At 35.0% G+C, this 21164-nt stretch overlaps 2 protein-coding genes across 2 annotated transcripts; both read left to right on the top strand.

The window, feature by feature from the left end:
- The first annotated feature begins 2023 nt into the window (after nucleotides 1-2023).
- LOC143538709 (iron-sulfur assembly protein IscA-like 1, mitochondrial) lies at nucleotides 2024-4076 on the top strand. Its single transcript, XM_077032199.1, has 3 exons — nucleotides 2024-2247; nucleotides 3649-3766; nucleotides 3870-4076. The coding sequence occupies exons 1-3, from the start codon at nucleotides 2061-2063 to the stop codon at nucleotides 3967-3969; spliced, it is 405 nt and encodes a 134-aa protein (XP_076888314.1). The 5' UTR covers nucleotides 2024-2060; the 3' UTR covers nucleotides 3970-4076.
- Nucleotides 4077-8280: 4204 nt separating this feature from the next.
- On the top strand, nucleotides 8281-16014 carry LOC143538736 (uncharacterized). The gene is made up of 8 exons (XM_077032219.1): nucleotides 8281-8547; nucleotides 9513-10621; nucleotides 11375-12572; nucleotides 12642-12921; nucleotides 13020-13127; nucleotides 14094-14372; nucleotides 14445-14588; nucleotides 15311-16014. The coding sequence occupies exons 2-8, from the start codon at nucleotides 9520-9522 to the stop codon at nucleotides 15497-15499; spliced, it is 3300 nt and encodes a 1099-aa protein (XP_076888334.1). The 5' UTR covers nucleotides 8281-8547; nucleotides 9513-9519; the 3' UTR covers nucleotides 15500-16014.
- Nucleotides 16015-21164: the final 5150 nt, after the last annotated feature.

The following is a 21164-nucleotide window of genomic DNA, read 5'->3' as shown; positions in this document are numbered from 1 at the left end:
GTATATCCTCCAACCAATTGTCGTTCTGAAAACTTGTATTGACTCCGTTACATATTTTTTAATTATTACTATAATATAATTAAGAACTTTGCGACAGCCTATTGGGCCACTTGATGGCACCGTTTAGTTTAGTTTTTTAGTTTAGTTATCAATAAACGTAACGAAAAATGATTAAATGTCAATTTTTTTAGTTTCGGTATCATAACAAAGTTGAAAGAAACCGACCAAGTTCAGACTCGCGAACTTATTTAAAGCCCTTGACCAACAACATTCGGGTTTACCAATGCGCAAGTTTACCCCCCACCACCACCACACACACACCCCCCACCCCTCCCTCCCAAATTGGTTGTTGGTCCACCTCAATTTTTGTATTTTTTTCATTTTTATAGTTCCGGTACCGTAACGTATATAATCAAACCCGACCGAATTTGTGTCAAGTTACTGCCTCAATGCTCGGGACCACAACGCTTTGGTTATCACCTAGGTGGGTTTGTCAACCAAATAAACATCGTTTTAAATATTTTGTTTTTTCTTATATGTTAATGTTTTTATATGTTAATTTGACGAATTATTTTTTTGGGTTTTAACGTTCAAATTTAACAATTGTGTATATATAGTAACGAACATAGCCGATATTGGCCGAATTGGCGTCGACTCATTGTCGTAACGATCGGGTTTTACCAACGTCCGTCTTTCAACGATGAGGTTTTGCCAGCTACCCTGACGCAACACGCCGGGTAGAAAAACTAGTTGACTTATAAGTGTGAATGGACATCCCACTTTACATATGCCAAAGAATATATTAATGGAAACTCCCCAATCTAGTCTATTTTAATCAAGAATTTTTAGAAATAGCTCGAGACCAACCAAAAGCCTCAAACTAGATTTTAACAAATGGTAAGTTAATGTCGGTTGGTTAGATTTTTTTATTGGGCTTGCTGAAAATAAGTACGCCCCGCTTGCGGTGCGCGTATATAATGTATATATGTGTAACTCTCGGGTAGGCGAAAGTGAAGTTACACTAATTTTGACGTTATTTTACCAATCTTGTGAAAATAACGTTAAAAGTGGCGGAATGTTAATCAGACATCATGTGGTGGCGATGATAAACCCGACCGATTTGATCATTTTGATCAAAATAGCCGAAAGACAAGGGTACATGCACTAATCGGTCGGTGTCCCGATGGTTGATGTTATGTCTTATGTCCAAGATGCAAAAGTACTATCGAGCCGGTGGGTCTCACCGGAAGCATCATCTCTATCCCTATATGGTAGAGGCAAGGTTGTCTACATCTTATCCTTCTAAAACCCTACCATAGCTTTACTATTGGTGGGATATACTGAGTACGGCGATGATGATGATGATGATGATGGTAGCTGAAAATAAATTGTTATATAATAATAATATAATTTTTAAAAAAAAAATTGAAAACAATTCTAAAAATATAAACAACTCATCAAAACCCGAAACTAGTAGAAAGAAAAAAAAATTAAAAATAGCTAAATAAACAAATTTACTTTTTAGTAAACACATTAGTAAAATATAAATAATAATTATTATTAATAAAATATACTGAGATGGTTAAGTATGAGCTATTAATATTCTTTATATTTTTTTTGAATGAATAACAAATCTTTTAAATTGGTTATTGGCTAAATTCACTATATATAGATTCACTCGTCTTTCGATATGTGGAAAACTCTCACCAAATGCCAACACCCGTAAACACTCGTCCGAAGACATTACAGCGCGGTGAGATAAAACTCGTTCAATTCAATGGAGCGTCACCTACTCACCTGTCTCTCATCATCACTTTGAGTCAGGAATCGAACTTGCGTCACATGAAACACTGTTTTTTCTTTTTTAATACTCCACCAATACTACTTTATTTTAACGGCCAACAACCATAGAGTACGTACTCCGTACGGAGCGACCTAATACCGGCCCACACTTATCTCAAGTTTATGGGAAAATCAACCCGAAATTTATATATATTTTTTAGTTTTTAATTTCGTCTTATTTCATTTGAGAGGTTTCTCAGAGATCGAACGAGGGTGAGATGTCAGCTTCCAGATTGGCAGCAGCGGCGGCGGTGGCGACGGCGGCGAGACGGCAAGCCCTAAATCTAACAGAAGCGGCAGCCGATAGGATACGCCACCTGTTACAGCAACGCCAACGGCCGTTTCTTAAACTCGGCGTCAAAGCTCGCGGTTGTAACGGTCTATCCTATACCCTAAATTACGCAGGTTAGGGTTTTCATTCCATTTCGTCTCCGTATTCCAAATTCACACGAATTAGTATTCAATTTTGTCACAGTTTTACTTATAATCGTTGCTGCATCCGTTATTATTGTTAAAATTTGTTATGTTACTGCTATTTATGGTATTATATGATACTGAGGCTAATAATTGGATATCGATACATTAGTAGTTCAATAGAATAGTGTGATTCGGCCTTCGGGTTTCTGGCTAATCACTTTTCAGAATACCTTATCAACGCTGCACCGGAGGTGATTAGCCGATTTAATATATTAGGTTTTCAAGTGACTAAAGAGTCATGCGTGAATACTAAGATGACTGTTTAGTAATCTGGTGTATTAGAGAAAACAAGTTAGATGAATTATTTGTGACATAGAATCAACCATATACATAATCAGAGTTAGATTTCTTCACACGTCAAATAGTGACACACCAATGCCTATTTAATTTGTTGCGAAGTTCAGACCAAATTATTGATTGCTATGTGTTCATTTAGTTTTTTTGTTACTAAATGTTTGATTAATATAATCCAATAGAATTATTAACAACAATTTGCTATGTTGTCGCTGCATCATATTTGGTTAATTGGTTGTATGGTGATCAGATTTTGTCACCAAAGGGTTGGAGATTATGTGGACGGGGAGAAAGAATCTTCCAACGTTTTCTTATTCTGTCTTTCTCCATACACACAATATCCAACCCTTTAGCAATGACAAAATCTTGTCAAGATAACCAATTATCCAAATTTTGATTAAAGACAACACAACATAATGTCGCTAATAATTCTGTTGGATTATTAATCAAACAGCTAGTGACTAAAACTAAATGATCACATATTGACCTGTAACTTGATCTAAATTTGTGACAAATTAGATGGTTGCTGATTAGATCACTAATTGTTGTATGAACAAATTCTAAGTTTGGTAGTTGTCATATAACAAGTAATACATTTACTTGCAAACTCCTTTTCTTCTCCAATATACCAGATTACTAAATAGTCATGTTAGGATTCGTGCATGATCTTTTAGTCACTTGAAAACACAATAAACAATCAGCTTATCACCACCGGTGTAGCGTTGTAAGGTATATGACCCATTGCCACAAACCCAAAGTACGAAGCACGTTGTTCAATTGAACGGCCGGGGGGGGGGGGATTTCGTTAAGGGTACAGATTACTTGTCTGGAAGCAATAAGTTGTAGTTTCAGTTGTCGTTTACAATTCACTTTAAACATTACCCGTAACCACATATCAAACATTAATCAAAATATGATCCAAGGACAAAAGGTGGTTCCTGATTATTTCATGGTTCTCATTTGAACCTGTCCCAATTCAAGATAGTGATCGTAACATGTAAGCTGTTCCTGATAATCTGATATATTAAACGACAGATGAAAAGGGGAAATTTGATGAGTTAATAGAGGACAAGGGTGTGAAGATATTGATAGATCCAAAAGCTCTCATGCATGTTATTGGTACCAAGATGGACTTTGTTGATGATAAGCTCAGGTAAGAAGCTTGTTCTTTCGCATGCTTAATTATCATGAACAACTTTATTGATCCTTAATGTAAATGCTTGCAAAGATTTATATAAAGCTTGCGATTGGTGCAGATCTGAATTTATTTTTATCAACCCAAACTCAAAGGGGCAGTGTGGGTGTGGGGAGTCGTTTATGACCACGACCAACACAAAGGCTGGAGGCAGTTCTTAATCGTATTTTAACACCTTATAATCGTTGTATAGCTTGTATCAACTGTTAAATACCTAGCTAGCTATTCATGGTAATAATATATTATACATTTATTTCTTGATTGTAAATTGCAAACTGTTCTGAGTCACATTGTGGTGTGGCTAGCTAGATTTGTAGATTCGGAAACACTGAATATGTAATGACCGAACCAATTTGTGCGACATAATGGCTCATCAAATGTTCATATCTTTAACAAGCTCCAAACATCATTCTCTAAAATTCAGGTGCTCAAATTGGAGACACATTGAACTGCAATTTACGTATCTTGTTGGTTAGCAGAGTATTGGTGAGCTTCCTTGGTTTTCTCGTAATAGTTCACATGGATAAATTTGAGCTGTAGAACACAAAATCTAATATTTAACAGGGAATATCTCATAGAATAGGAACAAACTTTCAAAAGTGTTCCAATTAGATTACTCATGCATATTTTTCTCAAATCGGGTCACTAAAAAATTAAAAAACGTTAATTATATTAAAATAAAAAAATAAAAAATAAAATTCACGTCGCCACTCAACGTCAACATCAAAAAATAGATAAAAAGATTTCCTATGTGAAACAAAAAAAAACGTTAAAAAAACATGCTAAAAGTGACTTAATTGGAATACTTTTGAAAGTTGGTTACTATTCTATGAGATATTCCCTTTAATAAAATATGAAAGTTAAGTAACCTAATTGGAACACTTTTGAAACTTGGTTACTATTCTATGAAATTGCCCCTATTTAATATGTATACTTGACATGTATGGAAGTGCCAAAAGTCTTTTTAAATGAAGAAATAAACTAAAACGTGCAATGCAAAATGAGCATGCATACATGGCGAAATTAAAAGCTTGAACCGATTAATTAGCAGTGAGCTAAACGAGTTGTATCTGTGGATTGATAGGTCGGACCCAAACATGACATATGCATGAAAATTGTGTCGGACACATGAACTCAGAGGATATGTATATCCGTGACTTGACACGAACATGATTTGTTTAATCCATATTATTTTTAACATAAATACAAATGTATATGGAACATGATTTGTTAGCCCACAACGCATAAACTTATAGTTACTTTAGCATTTGAGGGTAAATATTATTAAAATGAAGCAATTACTAGACCTTCATATAAGTTACTTGTATACTGATGTAAAGTTGACTTGGGTTGGTCAATGGAGAGTGGAAACCACATGCCTGATAAGCTAAAGGTTCTTGTTTAAGCTTCAAATTATGACATATTCTAAAGTTCATATTTTTTTTACTCGGGACTTATGCACGACAGTTTGTTAGCGAGTTGGCTCGTGTGGCTGCCCCAGGTGCTACAACTGTCATAGTCACATGGTGCCATCAGGACCTTTCGCCTACAGAAAAATCCCTTCTGCCCGAGGAACAAAAACTCTTGAACAAGATTTGTTCCAGCTTTTATCTTAAACAAGAACCTTTAGCTTATCAGGCATGTGGTTTCCACATGCCTGATAAGCTAAAGGTTCTCGTTTAAGCTTCAAATTATGACATATTCTAAAGTTCATATTTTTTTTACTCGGGACTTATGCACGACAGTTTGTTAGCGAGTTGGCTCGTGTGGCTGCCCCAGGTGCTACAACTGTCATAGTCACATGGTGCCATCGGGACCTTTCGCCTACAGAAAAATCCCTTCTGCCCGAGGAACAAAAACTCTTGAACAAGATTTGTTCCAGCTTTTATCTTCCTAGTGTTCTACTTTTAACTTCTTATTATGTTACTGTTTTATACAACTAGCTAGTCAAATATGACTATAGAAAAGAAAAATATATTTCTTTGTACTAAACTCCTTTAAATAAAACAATTAAGGTATCATGCTTTATAATATGCACATTGGCCTGCTTTTAACTCATTTCCATTGGTTATTTTGTATGCTTACAAGTTACAAATTCATATATTCTTTTATAGACATTTATGTATATAGTAAACTTTATTCATATTTCAACTCAAGCTCTTATTAAACTTATAAAAATATAAATCCGTAACATTAAGCTTGCGTTTATTAAATCTGTCACTCGGTTTATTTTCCAACCTCATCTTCATCCCGATAGCGAGTCCACAAAGCATCACGGGTCGAGTCTTGTTGACGGTCCTTGTAAGTGGTCAAGAGTTTCTGTATTGCTTCTGAGAATCGTTTCATTTTGCGACTGTTGAACCGCTTGTTTCCTGTTGTGAAGGCGTGCTCGTTTTCGTCAACCTTGCTCTTGTGCAGCCTCAAGTATTTCATTTTTGGGTTCTAAGTGTATGTGAAGTGTGAAGTGTATAGTGGTGGTGATGATTTGGTGAAAATTTATAAGGGTTTTATGAAGGTTTGAAGACAAAAGGAAAGGACAAATAGAGAAGGTTGGATGTAAATGTGTGATTGTATCTATTAATATTTTAACAAGTAACGTTCCCTTTGGGGCAATTTGTTCACTTTTGATATTTGATAATGATCCAAAAATATACCAACGTGTGGTAGTTTGGTAGAGGATCTAATTATTGATACTTTTATATTTTATAAAACTTGCATGGGGATGGGAAATGAACATGAACCCATCCTGCATGTATATTCAAAACTTAAATTATTGATAATGTATTTGTATATTCAAAACTTAAATTATTGATAATGTATTTGTATCGATTGCTTTGAATATGATACACTAGACAATTGCATACATGACGTGGATCTCACAGTTCTCAAAATGAAACGAACATGCCTCTATGCATGAACGAAACGACTGATGGTTAACCTTTGCTTTCTTTTCATTGTTTCTAATGATTCTTTTCGTTACAAAAATTGCTAAAGTACTTGAAAATTACATTAAACCCACAAAGTGAATCCCATAAATTCTAAAACAACCCAAGCTTTAGTTCTTCATGAAATCTACCCTTGGTCGATACCACATAACATCACTAGCCAAATCACGTTACTGTAAATATCGTTACTTTTAAGAGTCATTTCACTTTACAGTTAACATTCTCATAACTTCCATGGGAAAATCATGTTCATTATCTCAACCTTGCACATTATCATACATAAAACCTTTCATCACATACTTAAAACAATGCTTACAACAAATAACCTCTTATACTAACCAATACTGCTTGTTTAACCTACGGACAACTAACAACTTTGTTTTTTATTTTCTTGAAAGCTGTATAAGAAGCCGCTAATAACTTAATTACTCCTGACAAACACATTTGAAATACATGTATATAAGACTATCTATTACATAGACAATTACAGACTAACGGCAGATAGACGGGCAACAAGCTGCGCCGCTACCCCCTTCTGAATAGCAAACCCTACCCTACTAAACACAACGTTCCCCTTAGCATGAGTGGAGTTACTCCTGACCACCTGCTGAACCCGCTTAAGGAACTGAACCGCGTCAGGGCCGAGAGCGCCAAAAGTGTCAAAAGCAAATGGTACGAACACGTGCTGATTCTCAAGGCAAGCTTTCTCGTGCTTAGCTACTTTACCCGCCTCAGCCTTGTTTATCGTATGACCAGCCACAAACCCGTGGTCCCGTAGCCCAACGAGGGGGGACACACCTGTCAAATCAACGCACGCGTGCTTACCTCTTTCCCATCCAAAAACAAGAATGTCAGCGGGTCGTAGGGTTGATCTCCCATCTAAAGGGTTGGTCAAGAAGTTCACCGGGGCTTCCTTTTGCCGAGATCCCGGCCAGCTTAAGGACGTCGTAAAGCACATCTCGAACTGGATCATGTCGATATTTAAAGCCCGGTAATTCTTTGCAATGGACTGCATGCTCCCCAAAAGAATCCAAACAAGCCTTTCGACATACGGGACACGGGTCATCAATCGGGAAAACGGGTACCATCAACCGGTATTTGAGGATAGCCCGATATTCCACTGCCGACATACGTTGCCCTAAACCTTCAATGGGAACAACTGACAGGTAATCCTGAGCATGAGGGGCACGTAAACACTCAAACACAGCTCGCTGCCGCGAGGACAAAGCGAACTTCTCTTCAATTGTCTTGACGATTTCACCATATAAGGCATCACTGGCCCTCCACATTGCCACGTCAGCACCACGTAAGCACCGAAGACATCGAAATGATCCATTTCATTTCGTCAGTCATCTCATCTATTAAACTAAACGCGACCTGAGTCCTAAAACTTTGAAAATATAAGTTGAATAGAATATTGTCAAAAAAAATATCAAGAAGTTGAAAATGAAATGACCCGGTCAAAGCATCTAAATAAAAGAAAAAAACAAACAAATTAATAATACGTAGAGCTAATGGAATAATAATAATAATAAATGCTTCAACTCAACCTCAACCTAGGGCATCAATCATCATCTTCAACCATTCGCCATTGGCGATTCGCCAAGTTCATGCTTCAATCCTTCAATCCTCAATCCATACATCTCACTACATCTTCTCATTTACTCCTCATTCAACCTTCCAATTGCCAATTTTGATTCATTTTCACGTCTAAATCTTACGTCACAAAACGCATTGCTAGGGTTTCAGACACGAAGATCCGCACGATTCATCACCTAATTTATGAGGATTTAGGTTCAATTTCTTATCCTTGTTTAATACGTGTAATTATATGATTAATTATTATTATTATCTCACTTAATCTCGCACCTGCTCAAGCCCTAGATTTTGAATCATTTGATGTTAAGTTGTTTTACATTAGGTTAATTTCATTTTGCCTCAAGGAATTGAGGAACTGTTTTTTAATTTCTTGTTATAAGCATGATAGTTTCAAATGTATGATTGATGGAGGATATTTGAGAAATTAGGTTTGTCTGTTTAGCATATGTTTGTTTGAAGGTTTTGATATTAGATCAGTTTTCAACTTCATAAGTAATGTATGACTTCCCTATAGGGCTGCTCGGGCTCGGCTTGGTTTGCCAATTTAGAATTAAAAAAGAAAACAGGTTTTACCATTTTGCCTGTTAATTTAACTTATGCTGCCTCATTTTCCTGTTAAAACGGAACAAGGTCTCTACCACTCTGTTATAGAAAGCATGATTCTTCCTTTTTTTTTTTTTTTGGCATTTGTGTTGGATATACTTGATTGAAATAAGGGATGCCTAATTTTCAAGCAGCTATAGCTGGATTTTTACAAATGTATTTTTGGTTCTTCTATAAAGCATGGTTGATTTGGTTGTGGACTTGTGTGTGTAAATCTGAATTTTAGTATACCGACTCGTGTAGAAAACTATATATATGTATATTTTTGAACTTAAAATAATTCGAGCCAAACTGCGCTGAGCTAACAAGTGAGTTAATGAGCCAAACCGAACCGAGCCACCTTTAGCTCGACTCGGTTTCAAACCAAGCCAATTCGAGTGAGCTATTTCCAAGTGAGCTCCGAGCTATTTGGACAGCCCTACTTCCCAATAATAAGTGTAACCTGTAACTGATGTTAGGAGTTACCTGTTTTTGTGCATAGCTATTGAAATTGTTGTGTGTTATTTAGTTTTTTTTTTCTTTTTGTAGATAAGTGGTTTATTAAATATCTATTGCAGTTCAAAAATGGCAGACTCGAAGGTCGATGCCATACTTGAATTCTTGAGGAAGAATAAGTTTGCCAGGGCTGAAGCAGCATTAAGAAGTGAGATTGATAACCGACCTGATCTCAACGGGTTTCTGCAAGATCTAAACCTGAAAGATAAAGATTTGGAAAGCAAGTTGTTAGAGAAAGTGAGTACAGTTGGCAACCAAGGTAAGGGTTCTTCAACAAGTGATGAGGTGTCAAAGGAAAAGCATATTGTGAAAGAGGTAGAACGAGGGAACGGAAGGAATGGACCTGATAATAAATGGGAAATCAGTTCTTTTGAAGGAGAGTATAAGAATGAGGCAAATGGAGGGAAAAGTAAGAACTTTATGTTCTCTAATGGTTCGGAGGATAATCTGCTTGATTTGTATACGTGGAGATTTGATCCAAGTAACGGGTCTGCTGGTCCTAGTGATAATGATGATGTTGTTAGAGTTGAAAATGTGAAAGAGTATCAAATTGCTTCTCAATCAAAGATTCATCCATCCGAGGCTTCTGATGCAGAAAGAGTTAATAGGAAAGTGGGAGAAGAACCAAAAGTTTCATTGCTCGGGCCTGTGAGTAACAGTAAGGTGAATTTGGTACAAAATATTGAACATAAGAAAACTGTTTTGTCAAAAGATGATTTTGCGGAAAACCCGTGGTCAAGAAATGAAGAATTTTGTTCTGTTAAGACATTATTCCCATTTCCTGAAGGAGATGCATCAACCAGCTATAATAATATCATAAGTATTGGTGCTAGTGAGAAAGAAGATGGAAAGAGAAAAACAGATAATATTAGGGCAGCGATTAAAGAACAAGAAAACGAGGTTGGAAGAGCTTTGTATTTTGGAAAAACTCAGGGAAATAGTGAGGTGCAAGCTTATGGTGGGTTAAGTCTTCCGATTGTGTCTGAGAATCAGAAAGAAGAGTTACCTAGACTGCCACCTGTCAAACTCAAGTCAACTGAGAAACTATCAAGTTTTGCTTGGGATGAGAAACATGAACATGATGGGCCTGGACAGATTCTTAATGCTGACAATGCTTATCTTATTGGATGTTTTCTTGATGTTCCTATTGGTCAAGAAATAAGCACTTCAGGTACATTACCATTACATATTTTTGTTATCTCAAGTTGAATTTATTTGACAATTAGATATCATTGTCGATACCTATATCCCTTAAGCATCAATTGTTATTATTATTGTTGTTTTCTTTTTGTGTTTATTGACAAACATTGATATTCAAATGAAACAAGATTGTGCGTTCTTAGACTAATTTTGGACATTACGCCAGAGTCCACGGCTGATTCATAACACTGAAGGTTGAGCAAAAATATACTTATATTCTGTGTTGTTGGTTATGATTCAGAAAAATGAACACATACATAAGAAACGGATCCCAATAGATGTCTAATTCTATTCCATTCTAAACTAAGATCAACTCAAACTAATAACATTCTCACAATACCAAAACTAAAACTTATCTAGAAATTGAATACTTGACTAATAGTTTTCTTGAAATATAGACATTGATAAAACTATAATATATGGAAACTGAACTCCAGCTATATCTATAAATTCTTCATTATCATTAGACAGCATCAACTCAGTGACACATTGCTTCATATTTAGGGGTTGTATCTCTTTTGTAATGAATTTTATATGGCTCATGAATCTATTGTTGACTTGTATATCCAACTACCGTTTTGTGATTATGTACATGCACCTTTTGGTTTTTGTCTGATATTAATTTCATGCTTCTGATACGGAAGCGCGCAAGTTAAGTTGGTCAAATGATTTTATAGTGTACATTATTATGTGTTTCTTACTATCTATATGATTGATGCTTTAGGATTAAAAAGGCCAGTTGGAGGTAGTTGGCAGTCAATAAGTCAAGGGATAACAGAAGACACATCTGATCTTGTATCTGGTTTTGCAACTATCGGGGATGGTTTAAGTGGATCTATGGATTACCCACATGAATATTGGGATTCTGATGAATATGAAGATGATGATGATGTTGGATACACGAGGCAGCCTATTGAAGATGAAACATGGTTCCTAGCTCATGAAATTGATTACCCAAGTGATAATGAAAAAGTCACAAATCCAGATCCACAAGAAAGAACTACAAACAAAACCGAAGATGACGATCAATCATTTGCAGAAGAAGATTCATACTTATCGGGTGACCAATATTTTCATTTAAAAAACATCGATCCAGTTGCCAATTCTGATATTGAACGTAATTCTGCGGTTCAGTATGACGGTGAGTTGATGGATGAAGAAGAATTGAGTTTAATGAGTGCTGAGCCCGTGTGGCAAGGTTTTGTTAAACCAACTAACGAGCTCGCTATGTTTGGTGAACCCAAAGTTGTTGATGAGGGTGGCAGGGCTCGTTTACCTGTGCTTAATATAGGTGATAGTCAACACGGTTCGGTTAGATCAATTGGCGTGGGAATTAATAATGATGTTGCTGATTTTGTCAGTGAGGGTGATACGGAATATGTTCATGATGATGATGATGATGTCACCATTCCGCCTCAGGGGTCTGATAAAAAATATAAAGAGAAAAAGATAGCCACCTCTTCAGATGCTAGCAAGTTAACTAAAACTGTAAATGAAGGTGGATTTTCTTTTCCTCCTCCTAGGGATGGGCAGGTAGATAAACATCTGTTGTCAAAGTCGAACTCAAAGTCAAAGTCAAACAATGATAATAGTAGCATAGGTGATAGAACTGATGACTTGCTTCCACCATGGAAACGAAAAAGCAATGCTTCTTCGATTGGTAAAAGTTCAAGGGACGAAGAATATGAAACTGATGTAGTAGGTTCAGAAGCTTCGGGGCCCACAATGTCCTCAAATTATGGTTTTGCTGAACAATCACATAAAGAGGAAGATGAGAAAGTTGGTGATCCAATAGAAGATGACTCAGGGGCATTATTGGAAGATGAAGAAGTAGTTGCTGTTCAAGAGCAAGTAAAACAGATAAAGGCTCAAGAGGAAGAATATGAAACCTTCAATCTCAAAATAGTGCACAGGAAAAACAGGTGTTTATTTTTATTAAAATCATTTTTTGTTTATTTTGGTAAAATAAATACATTATTATTATTTTTCAGAACTGGCTTTGAGGAGGACAAGAATTTTCATGTTGTTTTAAACTCTGTCATTGCTGGTCGTTATCATGTGACCGAGTATCTTGGTTCTGCTGCATTCAGCAAAGCTATTCAAGCACATGATCTTCACACAGGCATGGATGTGTGTGTGAAGATTATTAAAAACAATAAAGATTTCTTTGACCAGAGTCTTGATGAAATAAAGCTTCTTAAGTTTGTCAACAAGCATGATCCCGGTGACAAATACCATCTTCTCAGACTATACGATTACTTCTATTACCGAGTAAGTAATCACATGTTCATGTTGACTTGGAATACTTTACCTTTTTGTGGGATATGATTCTTGCATTAATACACTCTTTTAACTTTTTGTATTCTCAGGAACATCTATTAATTGTGTGTGAACTTCTTAAGGCAAACTTATATGAGTTTCATAAATTCAATAGAGAATCTGGCGGGGAGGTTTATTTCACAATGCCAAGATTGCAGGTTTGTTGTGTTTGTATGCATTAGAGATACAAAATGGGCTGGTCAAATTTCGGTATTTTTTGGAACCAGAAGCATGCCGAGGTTGGATTCACTCAAAAACTTCTTGTCCAAAATATTTGAACTTTTAAAAATAATTAGTACTGCATTAGTAATCTAATTTTTCAAAACACTTTCTTTTGAATATGAAGTTTTTATATGTAAAGTAAAATACATGGATGGTTCCTGTGGTTGGTCAAAATCTTGGGTTTCGTCCCTGTGGTTTCAAAGTTACGGATTTAGTATCCAACCAGTGACCACCTACTTCTCTTTCATTCTCAGTCCAAAAAGTTATCATGGTTAGTTTTTAGCGTTAGATCAGTGTGAATTCACCCTATAGTCTTCAAAAAAGAAAAGGCAAATCCAAAACACACTTTCATCAAAACACAAACTCTCTCTCTCTCTCTCTCTCATGTCTCTTTCTCACCGATCCGACTACTCCCCCTCTCTGATTTTTTCTTTTGTTTAAGACTAAGGGTAAAAGAATTGATTTATCTCAAGTTAACACTAAAAACCAACCCGATTATCTTTTTGGACTAATGATGGAAGAGAAGTAGGTGGTTGGGGGCTAAATCCGTAGTTTTGAAACCACCGGGACAAAATCCAAGATTTGGACCAAACCACAAGGACCATCCGTGTGACTTTACTCTTATATTAATTAGGATCCTAGTAATATAATATAATTATTTGGAAATTATGATTTATGAGATTTTATGCGTTACAAATGCATTTTGGATGACTATCAACCTGCTCGTGCCACTTTCTTTTAACTAACTTATACTTTTACTCGTCTAACCCTTTAGTGAAAAAAAAACATAACCTGATCGGCTCATTCATCAGCAAAGGGATCTAAACTGTCATCTCTAGTTAATACACTCTTTTATGGAGAAAAACTTAATAAAGTATATACATGCTCATGTTTGTTTGCAGTCGATAACAATTCAGTGTTTGGAAGCACTTCAATTTCTGCACGGTCTCGGGCTTATACATTGTGATCTAAAGCCGGAGAATATTTTGGTTAAAAGTTATAGTAGATGTGAAATAAAAGTTATTGATCTTGGAAGCAGCTGTTTTGAAACAGACCATCTTTGCTCGTATGTGCAATCAAGGTCTTATCGTGCACCAGAGGTTATTTTAGGACTTCCTTATGACAAAAAGATAGATATATGGTCACTTGGTTGTATCTTGGCTGAACTTTGTACTGGGAATGTAAGTATCTTAAACCTTGAGAGCATGATTGTAATTTAGAACTTCTAGAACTAATGTTTTGTTTTTTTATAGGTTCTCTTTCAGAATGATTCACCGGCTACTTTGCTTGCTAGAGTGATGGGAATTATATCTCCAATTGATCAAGATATGCTTGCTAAGGGACGCGAGACGCACAAATATTTTACTAAAAATCACATGCTTTATGAGCGTAACCAGGTACTATAGATCTTCCTTCTATTTTATTTATTACCAACTGAGCGAATACAATCAAGGCATGTTCGTGTTCATTCGTAACTTAATCTGAATGAACCATCGAACACGATTAATTAAATGAACAGGGATTTTTGTTCGTGCTTGTTTGTTATTATAAATGCACAGTTTTCGAGTGTAAACAAACGAATATGACTGAGCTAAAACCGGTTAAAAGTAATGTGAAGAACAATGTGTTGGGCCTAAAAAGTTAGTAAAGCTAAACTAAGTTATAACGGGTCACAAAATTTTAAATGAATTTATTAATGAACGTAACTGAAAGAACTTAAACAAACTAACATAATGAACTAAAATGAACAAACGTTATGTTTGTTCATTTATTTTGTGTTCATAAACGAACAGAAATCAACTTATGTTCACGAACAAAAAGTTTTCGTAAACAAAATGTTTTTTTGTTCATGTTTGTTCATTGATTCTTTCGTTTACAATTTTTTGTGTTCATAAACGAACAGAAAGCAAGTTCTTTCTGAACGGTTTACGAGCTGTTCACCGAGCATTCGTTTCGTCTACAGGGCTGTTTATTTTTGTTCTGATATGCCTATCTGTCTAGCATATATTTAGGATAATGCTTGCTTAGGGCATGAAATTCTTAATAGATGATGTGGAGTAATTATAATTATAATGCTTACCATGACTATCAATTTGATTATAAATGGTGCATATTTCAGGATACAAACAGATTGGAGTACTTAATCCCCAAAAAGTCATCTTTGAGGCATCGGTTACCTATGGGCGATCAAGGGTTCATTGATTTTGTCACTCATTTGCTTGATGTCAACCCAAAGAAACGTCCATCGGCTGCAGAAGCGCTAAAACACCCGTGGTTATCATACCCTTATGAACCAATTTCGTCTTAAAATATGCTTGTTGGATCAATACAAGTTACATAACCGTGTACCTTAATACCTTGGGTTCTGGGACAGAGGATTTAATGTTCAAACGGATTTTTAGCCTTCCACGTCAGCGAAGTGCCTAGAAAGGTATGTGTCTCGGGCCAAGTTGTATTTATATTTTTGCATAACCAGAAAAGGAAAAAAAAAAGAATTTGTACGTTTAGTGCGATTTTAGCGATTTTGATTTGTTGTGGTGGAAGGTGAATCTTGTTGTACATGACAGTGTGACTATGGTGGTTTAGTAATAGTTTGTGAGGTTAATAGCCATTTAACCATTTTTTGGGTTGGCTTGTTGTTTGTTCTTTGTGTAAGCCACTAATGAACATGACAAGTTTTATGGTGATGATTATTTTTTTGTTCAATCCTCCTTTTTATTCATTGTATCTTTTAGGTTTTATGAACAAGCCAAGTTTGTGAAATTGTGTATCTGAAGATTTTTTTTTATATATAATAAATAAAAACATTTTTTTTTTGTATTAATGAAGATGAATATGTAAGGTGGTTTTTTGATGCATATATGTTACCTTGTAAGCAAGGTTGTAAAAGTCGCTAGGCGCTCACAGGGCGGTCGACTAGGGAGTTGCGAGTACTCGGTCTAGGCGGGGTGTACTCGGGGAGTACTCGGACATGGTATTTTATAAAGCAATTCATTTTTCAGAGAGTATATATATGTCAAATATCAAAAGTTTACTAAGTATTCTACAAAATACACACGAAAAATACGAAAACAATCAATAACACATACATATTAGTTCAAGAACATGTCTCAGTTGATGTAAGACTTACCTCAATTGAACTTAAATAAAATGTTTGCGAGTTTAGAACTTCGAATTGGATTATAATAATGGTGGTTGCGAGTTTAGAACAGAAATTAGGTTGCGTCTTCGCGTGAAAAGGTAAAAAAGCAGTGGTGGGCTCTTGAAGAAATTGAGTTTTTTTTTAATAAAAGTCAAAAATTTGTTAAGACCGAGTTGGACCGCCTAGGCCGACTAGAGCCGCCTAGGTCCGAGTTGGACCGCCTAGGGCCGATTCCGAGTTTTTTGACCTTGGAGAAGAAAAGCGGTGCAGTAAAGTGCCGAGGAGCGCCTGAGTTTTACAACACTGCTTGTAAGTATAAATATCATGTTATTTCATGCAATATAAAGCATACATATAGAATGTCTAAGAAAGCAAACTAGTTGGCTATAATTTGAGCTGGTTATGTTTATGGAGTGGGTACAGGTTCTTGACTACAATTTGAGTTGGTTATGTTTATGGAGCGGAGTATCATTCTCACCACCGCTCATTAGGTAGAATTTCCTAAACATGCAAAAGCATTTTTGGGGTCTAGGAAACGTATCAAACTTGAGGCGGCGTTGGTATATTAGACTATATGGTTGATTTTGGAAGCTTGGAAGATTTAGCTTTTAAGAGGGAGATTTGATCATCTATTAACACGTCGGACCATATTATGCTTATTTCGTTTTATTGAATTAATACAATATCGACGTTATTTATTTTTTCTTGGTTAGGAGTGGTGCTTCTGTATGACTTCTTTCTGTAACATGTAACTTTTGTGTCTCTTGTCTAGCGTCTTGATAGTCTTGTAACGATATTGTTGTCATTTTAAGAAAAGATTATAAATAAATATAAGATACATAGTGCTTAGCATAGTGTTATCTTTTGTGCAGGAATTAATGTTGGTTTACATTCTTGATAGATGAGCTACATCAACATGCGAAGTGAGCCTAAAATACCACATGAAATTAATTAACCGGCCCCAACAAACCTAATTCCTACCAACAAATAATAAACAAACATATATCACCTAAAAAGTTAGAATGTTTGTATTTGTACACTAAAATAAAAATAAAAAGAGAGGTACACACAATTGTATTGTCAAATCGAGAAAAAGAATTAATATGAAAGTATCAAGCCATCAAACTCACACCTACCCCTCTTTAAAATACCGTTGTATTAAACATTTTGAGTGAGAATACTAGATATATATTTAGCTTTTTTAATTTTTTATTTGTATTATAAAAATGAAATATGATGTAATATGGGTGAACGAAGGCGCACTGTAAACTAAAGGAAGATGATCAAGGGTTGGGAAAACGATTTCTCAATTCCTCACTTTTTTAAAGGTTCTCTTTTGAGTCCCTCTCTCTCTCTCTATATATATATATAATATATATAAACGAAGACATAAAAATCCTACGTGTCGTGATGTGGTCGCTCCCCCTTTTTTTGGAGTCACCAGATTTGCTTGATTTTTAAATGGAGGCTTTTCATACATTTGACCCGAATTCATGGGTTATGGGTCTTACCAAACCCAAATATTCTTAAACGGGTTATAACATTTCATTAAATTAAAAATTATTCTCACCAAATTATTGATATAAAAATCCTATAAAATAGGATATAATAAAAATTAATATCTTATTTATTTTAAAAAATATATATATATATATTATTCAAATTAAAAAACCAATTTGATAGTAAAAAGAAATAAACGGGTCTTGGGTCTCATCAAACCATAGGTATACTATTAACTTTCATAAATATTATTAATAATTAAAAAAATCAATTTTATAGTAAAAAAAATAAACGGGTCTTGGGTCTTATCAAAACGATATAGCTTTTAAACCGAGTTATAACATCTCATTTATTTGTGAAACAATTTATCATCAAACCATAAGTATATTATTAACTTTCATACAATAAAAAAAATATACATTCAAAAAATAAATAAATATTAAAACAAACAATATAAAACAACCCCCGTAATACGGGGGATAAAAACTAGTATACACACACACACACACAAAAAACACTAGCTTTTGAACTAGTGTATTACGTGGAATTGTTAAATGATAAAAATAAATAAGATTTGTTATTTAAATAAATGAACAAAATTAAAGGTAAAAAGAAACGAAATATATAGTACAAACAATAAGAAATTTAAAATCTCAAGTTTATAAATTTAAGAAAAAAACTCACATAATATTTGTTGTTTTATCACAACTATTCCCATCATCATCATCCAATATTAACAATTTTAGCTCACCTGTACTAGTTTGTTACTGATATAATACTTTAGGGACTATAATTATAATAATGAGAAAGATAACTAGACCAGGGACTAGAAATGTATTAGTTTGAAAGTTGAGGACTTTATTGTAATGAGTTGTTAGGTCGTTAACATATGTACTTATAATGAAATTAACATAAAGGAATGATACGCTTGATTGATCGTTACCCTAAATAATACAATATATACTGTTAATGAGAAAAAAACTGAATATCGAAGGAATAAATCAACCCTAAAAAAGATTGTTTTAGGGGGTGTTTGTTTTTTCTTCAAACATCTTCAAGGGAGCTTATGTCTGCAGGCGCGCAGACGTCTCCCTTGAAGACTGTTTGTTTTTTTTTTTTAAACAGATCTGAACACATCTTATTTCCTCTTCAAAAATAAGACAGGGATCTCATTCTTATAACATCTTCACAAAACCCTACTCCCTCTTCTCCTCCAACCAGGTACGCACACAACATCAGGCGCTCCTCCTCCGATCATTTTTCCGGTGACCGCCCTCTTCTCCTCCGGCCAGGTACCTCCCTCTTCTCCTCCGACCAGCCCCTCCCATGGTGTTGATTGAAAAACAAAACCCTAAACTAGGGGGGGTCGGGTTTAGGTATAATATTACAACAGTTTAAATTGAGAAATTCCTAGCGATCACGAAGATTGAACCATTGAATCATTCTCATATTTTGATAAAAGCTTCATATTTTGAAAATTGAGTGTCCTTCTGTGTTTAGAATATCTGCTAAAACCCACCGAATCCACAATTTCTTATCAATTGAATCACTCACTGGTCATCCACTTGCAGGTACTAAACTCTTATGTGATAACTTATAACCATGAGTGCTTAATATGATGATTGTTGATTAAATTTGTTATTATGGGGCTGAAAGAATATGTTTGCATTGTTTTTTAAGAAATGCATACCAAGTGCTCGATGAAATGCCTGTGTGAGACTTGCTTGATTATGTGGTTGAATTTGGTCAAAATAAAGTTACTAACTAATGCTTAACAAATAATTTAAAACACATATGATATCATTTATAAAGTTTATTCATTTTTGTTTAAACTTAATATATTTTTTGGGCTGTTATCTGAGTTATTTCTTTCAATTTCAATCTGGTTTTTGTTAAAAGTATATTTCAGTTTAAAGTGGTGGCAGGGTAATTTGGTACATTTAGTATCTTAGGTTGATGGCCGAGCACGATTCGGTTCGGTTATTAGACGATACCCAAACTGAAGTGGTGGCAGGGTAATTTGGTACATTTAGTATCTTAGGATGAGTCCATTTCTCATCATCTTAATAATATTTCAAGTTTTCGGGATCGGTACCGGTACCATCCCGGGCTCATCTCTAATTTTGGGTAGGTTTCGTGACATTTTAAGTTCTTTTGGGAGATAACTAAATTTAAGAATTGGTCTTTGTATTTTTTGTGCTAAACACACAATGAGTATTGAAGACAGAAAATTACTTGCTTATTAAACAGCCATGCAATCCTGCATTTTTCATTGACTTTGACATCCACTGAATTTAGTTATCTCCAATTAAACACACAATGATTAAAGTCAATGCTCATGACTTTAATCAAGTAAAACCTCTTCAGAATTGCAATCGTCCTTTGCCTTTATGTATATGTTTTGAGAATGTCTAAAGAGGTAGGTCCTCTACATATTTGTAATATACTAATATACTAGTTATCAGTTGTTATCATAGTATCATTCATATTGCCTTAAAGACCTTTTCTTGGTAACTTAATTAAGCATTAAAGCTTGAAACTTTAGTCGTCTTACCTGATGGTTTCCCTTTCATTCATATTTTGTGCTGTTTATTAGAGCAGTTTTGCTGCATGTTTTGTGCAGTTTTTTGAGCTGTTTTGTGTTGTTTATTAGAGCAGTTTGTCTTGTATGTTAAGTGTGATTTAATTCTAGATGGAAACTAATGATGGTCGACAACAATGGACGGATGAGGCTGTTAAATGCTTATTAGAAACATGTCTTGAAGAAATAGGGAGGATAGGTAGAAATGGACAAAGCTTGCATGTTTTACACAACGAAATGTTACGATTGCATGTTTTGCGCTTCACAATTTTATACGGAAAGAGGGCTTAAGTGATGAACTTTTTGATGAATATGATCACCCAAATGTACGCCTTCAAGATGGAGATGAACATGCACAAGATGGTGGTGAAGAAGAAGTAGATCGACATGGAAGTGCAGCGGACCGTGAATTCATGAGTCAACTTCGAGATCAGATAGCACAAGAATTAATGCAAAATAATGTACTTTGAGTTTATTTCACTATTTGTGTTTTTAAACTTGGTTTTATTATTATATTTTCTATGTAACTTGAATAAATGACTTCTATCTTGTGAGATAAGTTTGACAGTTATGCAGACAGTATCAGCTTATAAAAACAAACAGTCTTATATTTTCAGCTTGCAGATCTTCAGACCACATCTTCAGTTGCAGACATGAAAACAGATGAAATCAGCTTGCAGACAGTTTATGTCTGCAAAAACAAACAGCACCTTAGCTATTTTCTACTTGTATAACTAATTAACTATCATA

Source organism: Bidens hawaiensis, unplaced genomic scaffold (genome assembly GCF_021521415.1).
Source record: "Bidens hawaiensis isolate Kalapana, Puna unplaced genomic scaffold, B.hawaiensis_p1.1 tig00011691_1, whole genome shotgun sequence".
In the NCBI taxonomy this organism is placed as follows: Eukaryota; Viridiplantae; Streptophyta; class Magnoliopsida; order Asterales; family Asteraceae; genus Bidens; species Bidens hawaiensis.
Note: the sequence above shows the minus strand (reverse complement) of the source record. Positions and strands in the feature narration are given on the sequence as shown.

What these genes read in the sequence shown, in the direction of transcription:
- LOC143538709 (XM_077032199.1), top strand. Translation starts at nt 2,061, where the DNA reads ATGTCAGCTTCCAGATTGGCAGCAGCGGCGGCGGTGGCGACGGCGGCG. An exon ending in CTATACCCTAAATTACGCAG is followed by an intron (nt 2,248 to 3,648) that starts GTTAGGGTTTTC and finishes ATTAAACGACAG; the next exon opens with ATGAAAAGGGGAAATTTGAT. An exon ending in TTTGTTGATGATAAGCTCAG is followed by an intron (nt 3,767 to 3,869) that starts GTAAGAAGCTTG and finishes CGATTGGTGCAG; the next exon opens with ATCTGAATTTATTTTTATCA.
- LOC143538736 (XM_077032219.1), top strand. Translation starts at nt 9,520, where the DNA reads ATGGCAGACTCGAAGGTCGATGCCATACTTGAATTCTTGAGGAAGAAT. An exon ending in ATAGTGCACAGGAAAAACAG is followed by an intron (nt 12,573 to 12,641) that starts GTGTTTATTTTT and finishes ATTATTTTTCAG; the next exon opens with AACTGGCTTTGAGGAGGACA. An exon ending in TCACAATGCCAAGATTGCAG is followed by an intron (nt 13,128 to 14,093) that starts GTTTGTTGTGTT and finishes GTTTGTTTGCAG; the next exon opens with TCGATAACAATTCAGTGTTT.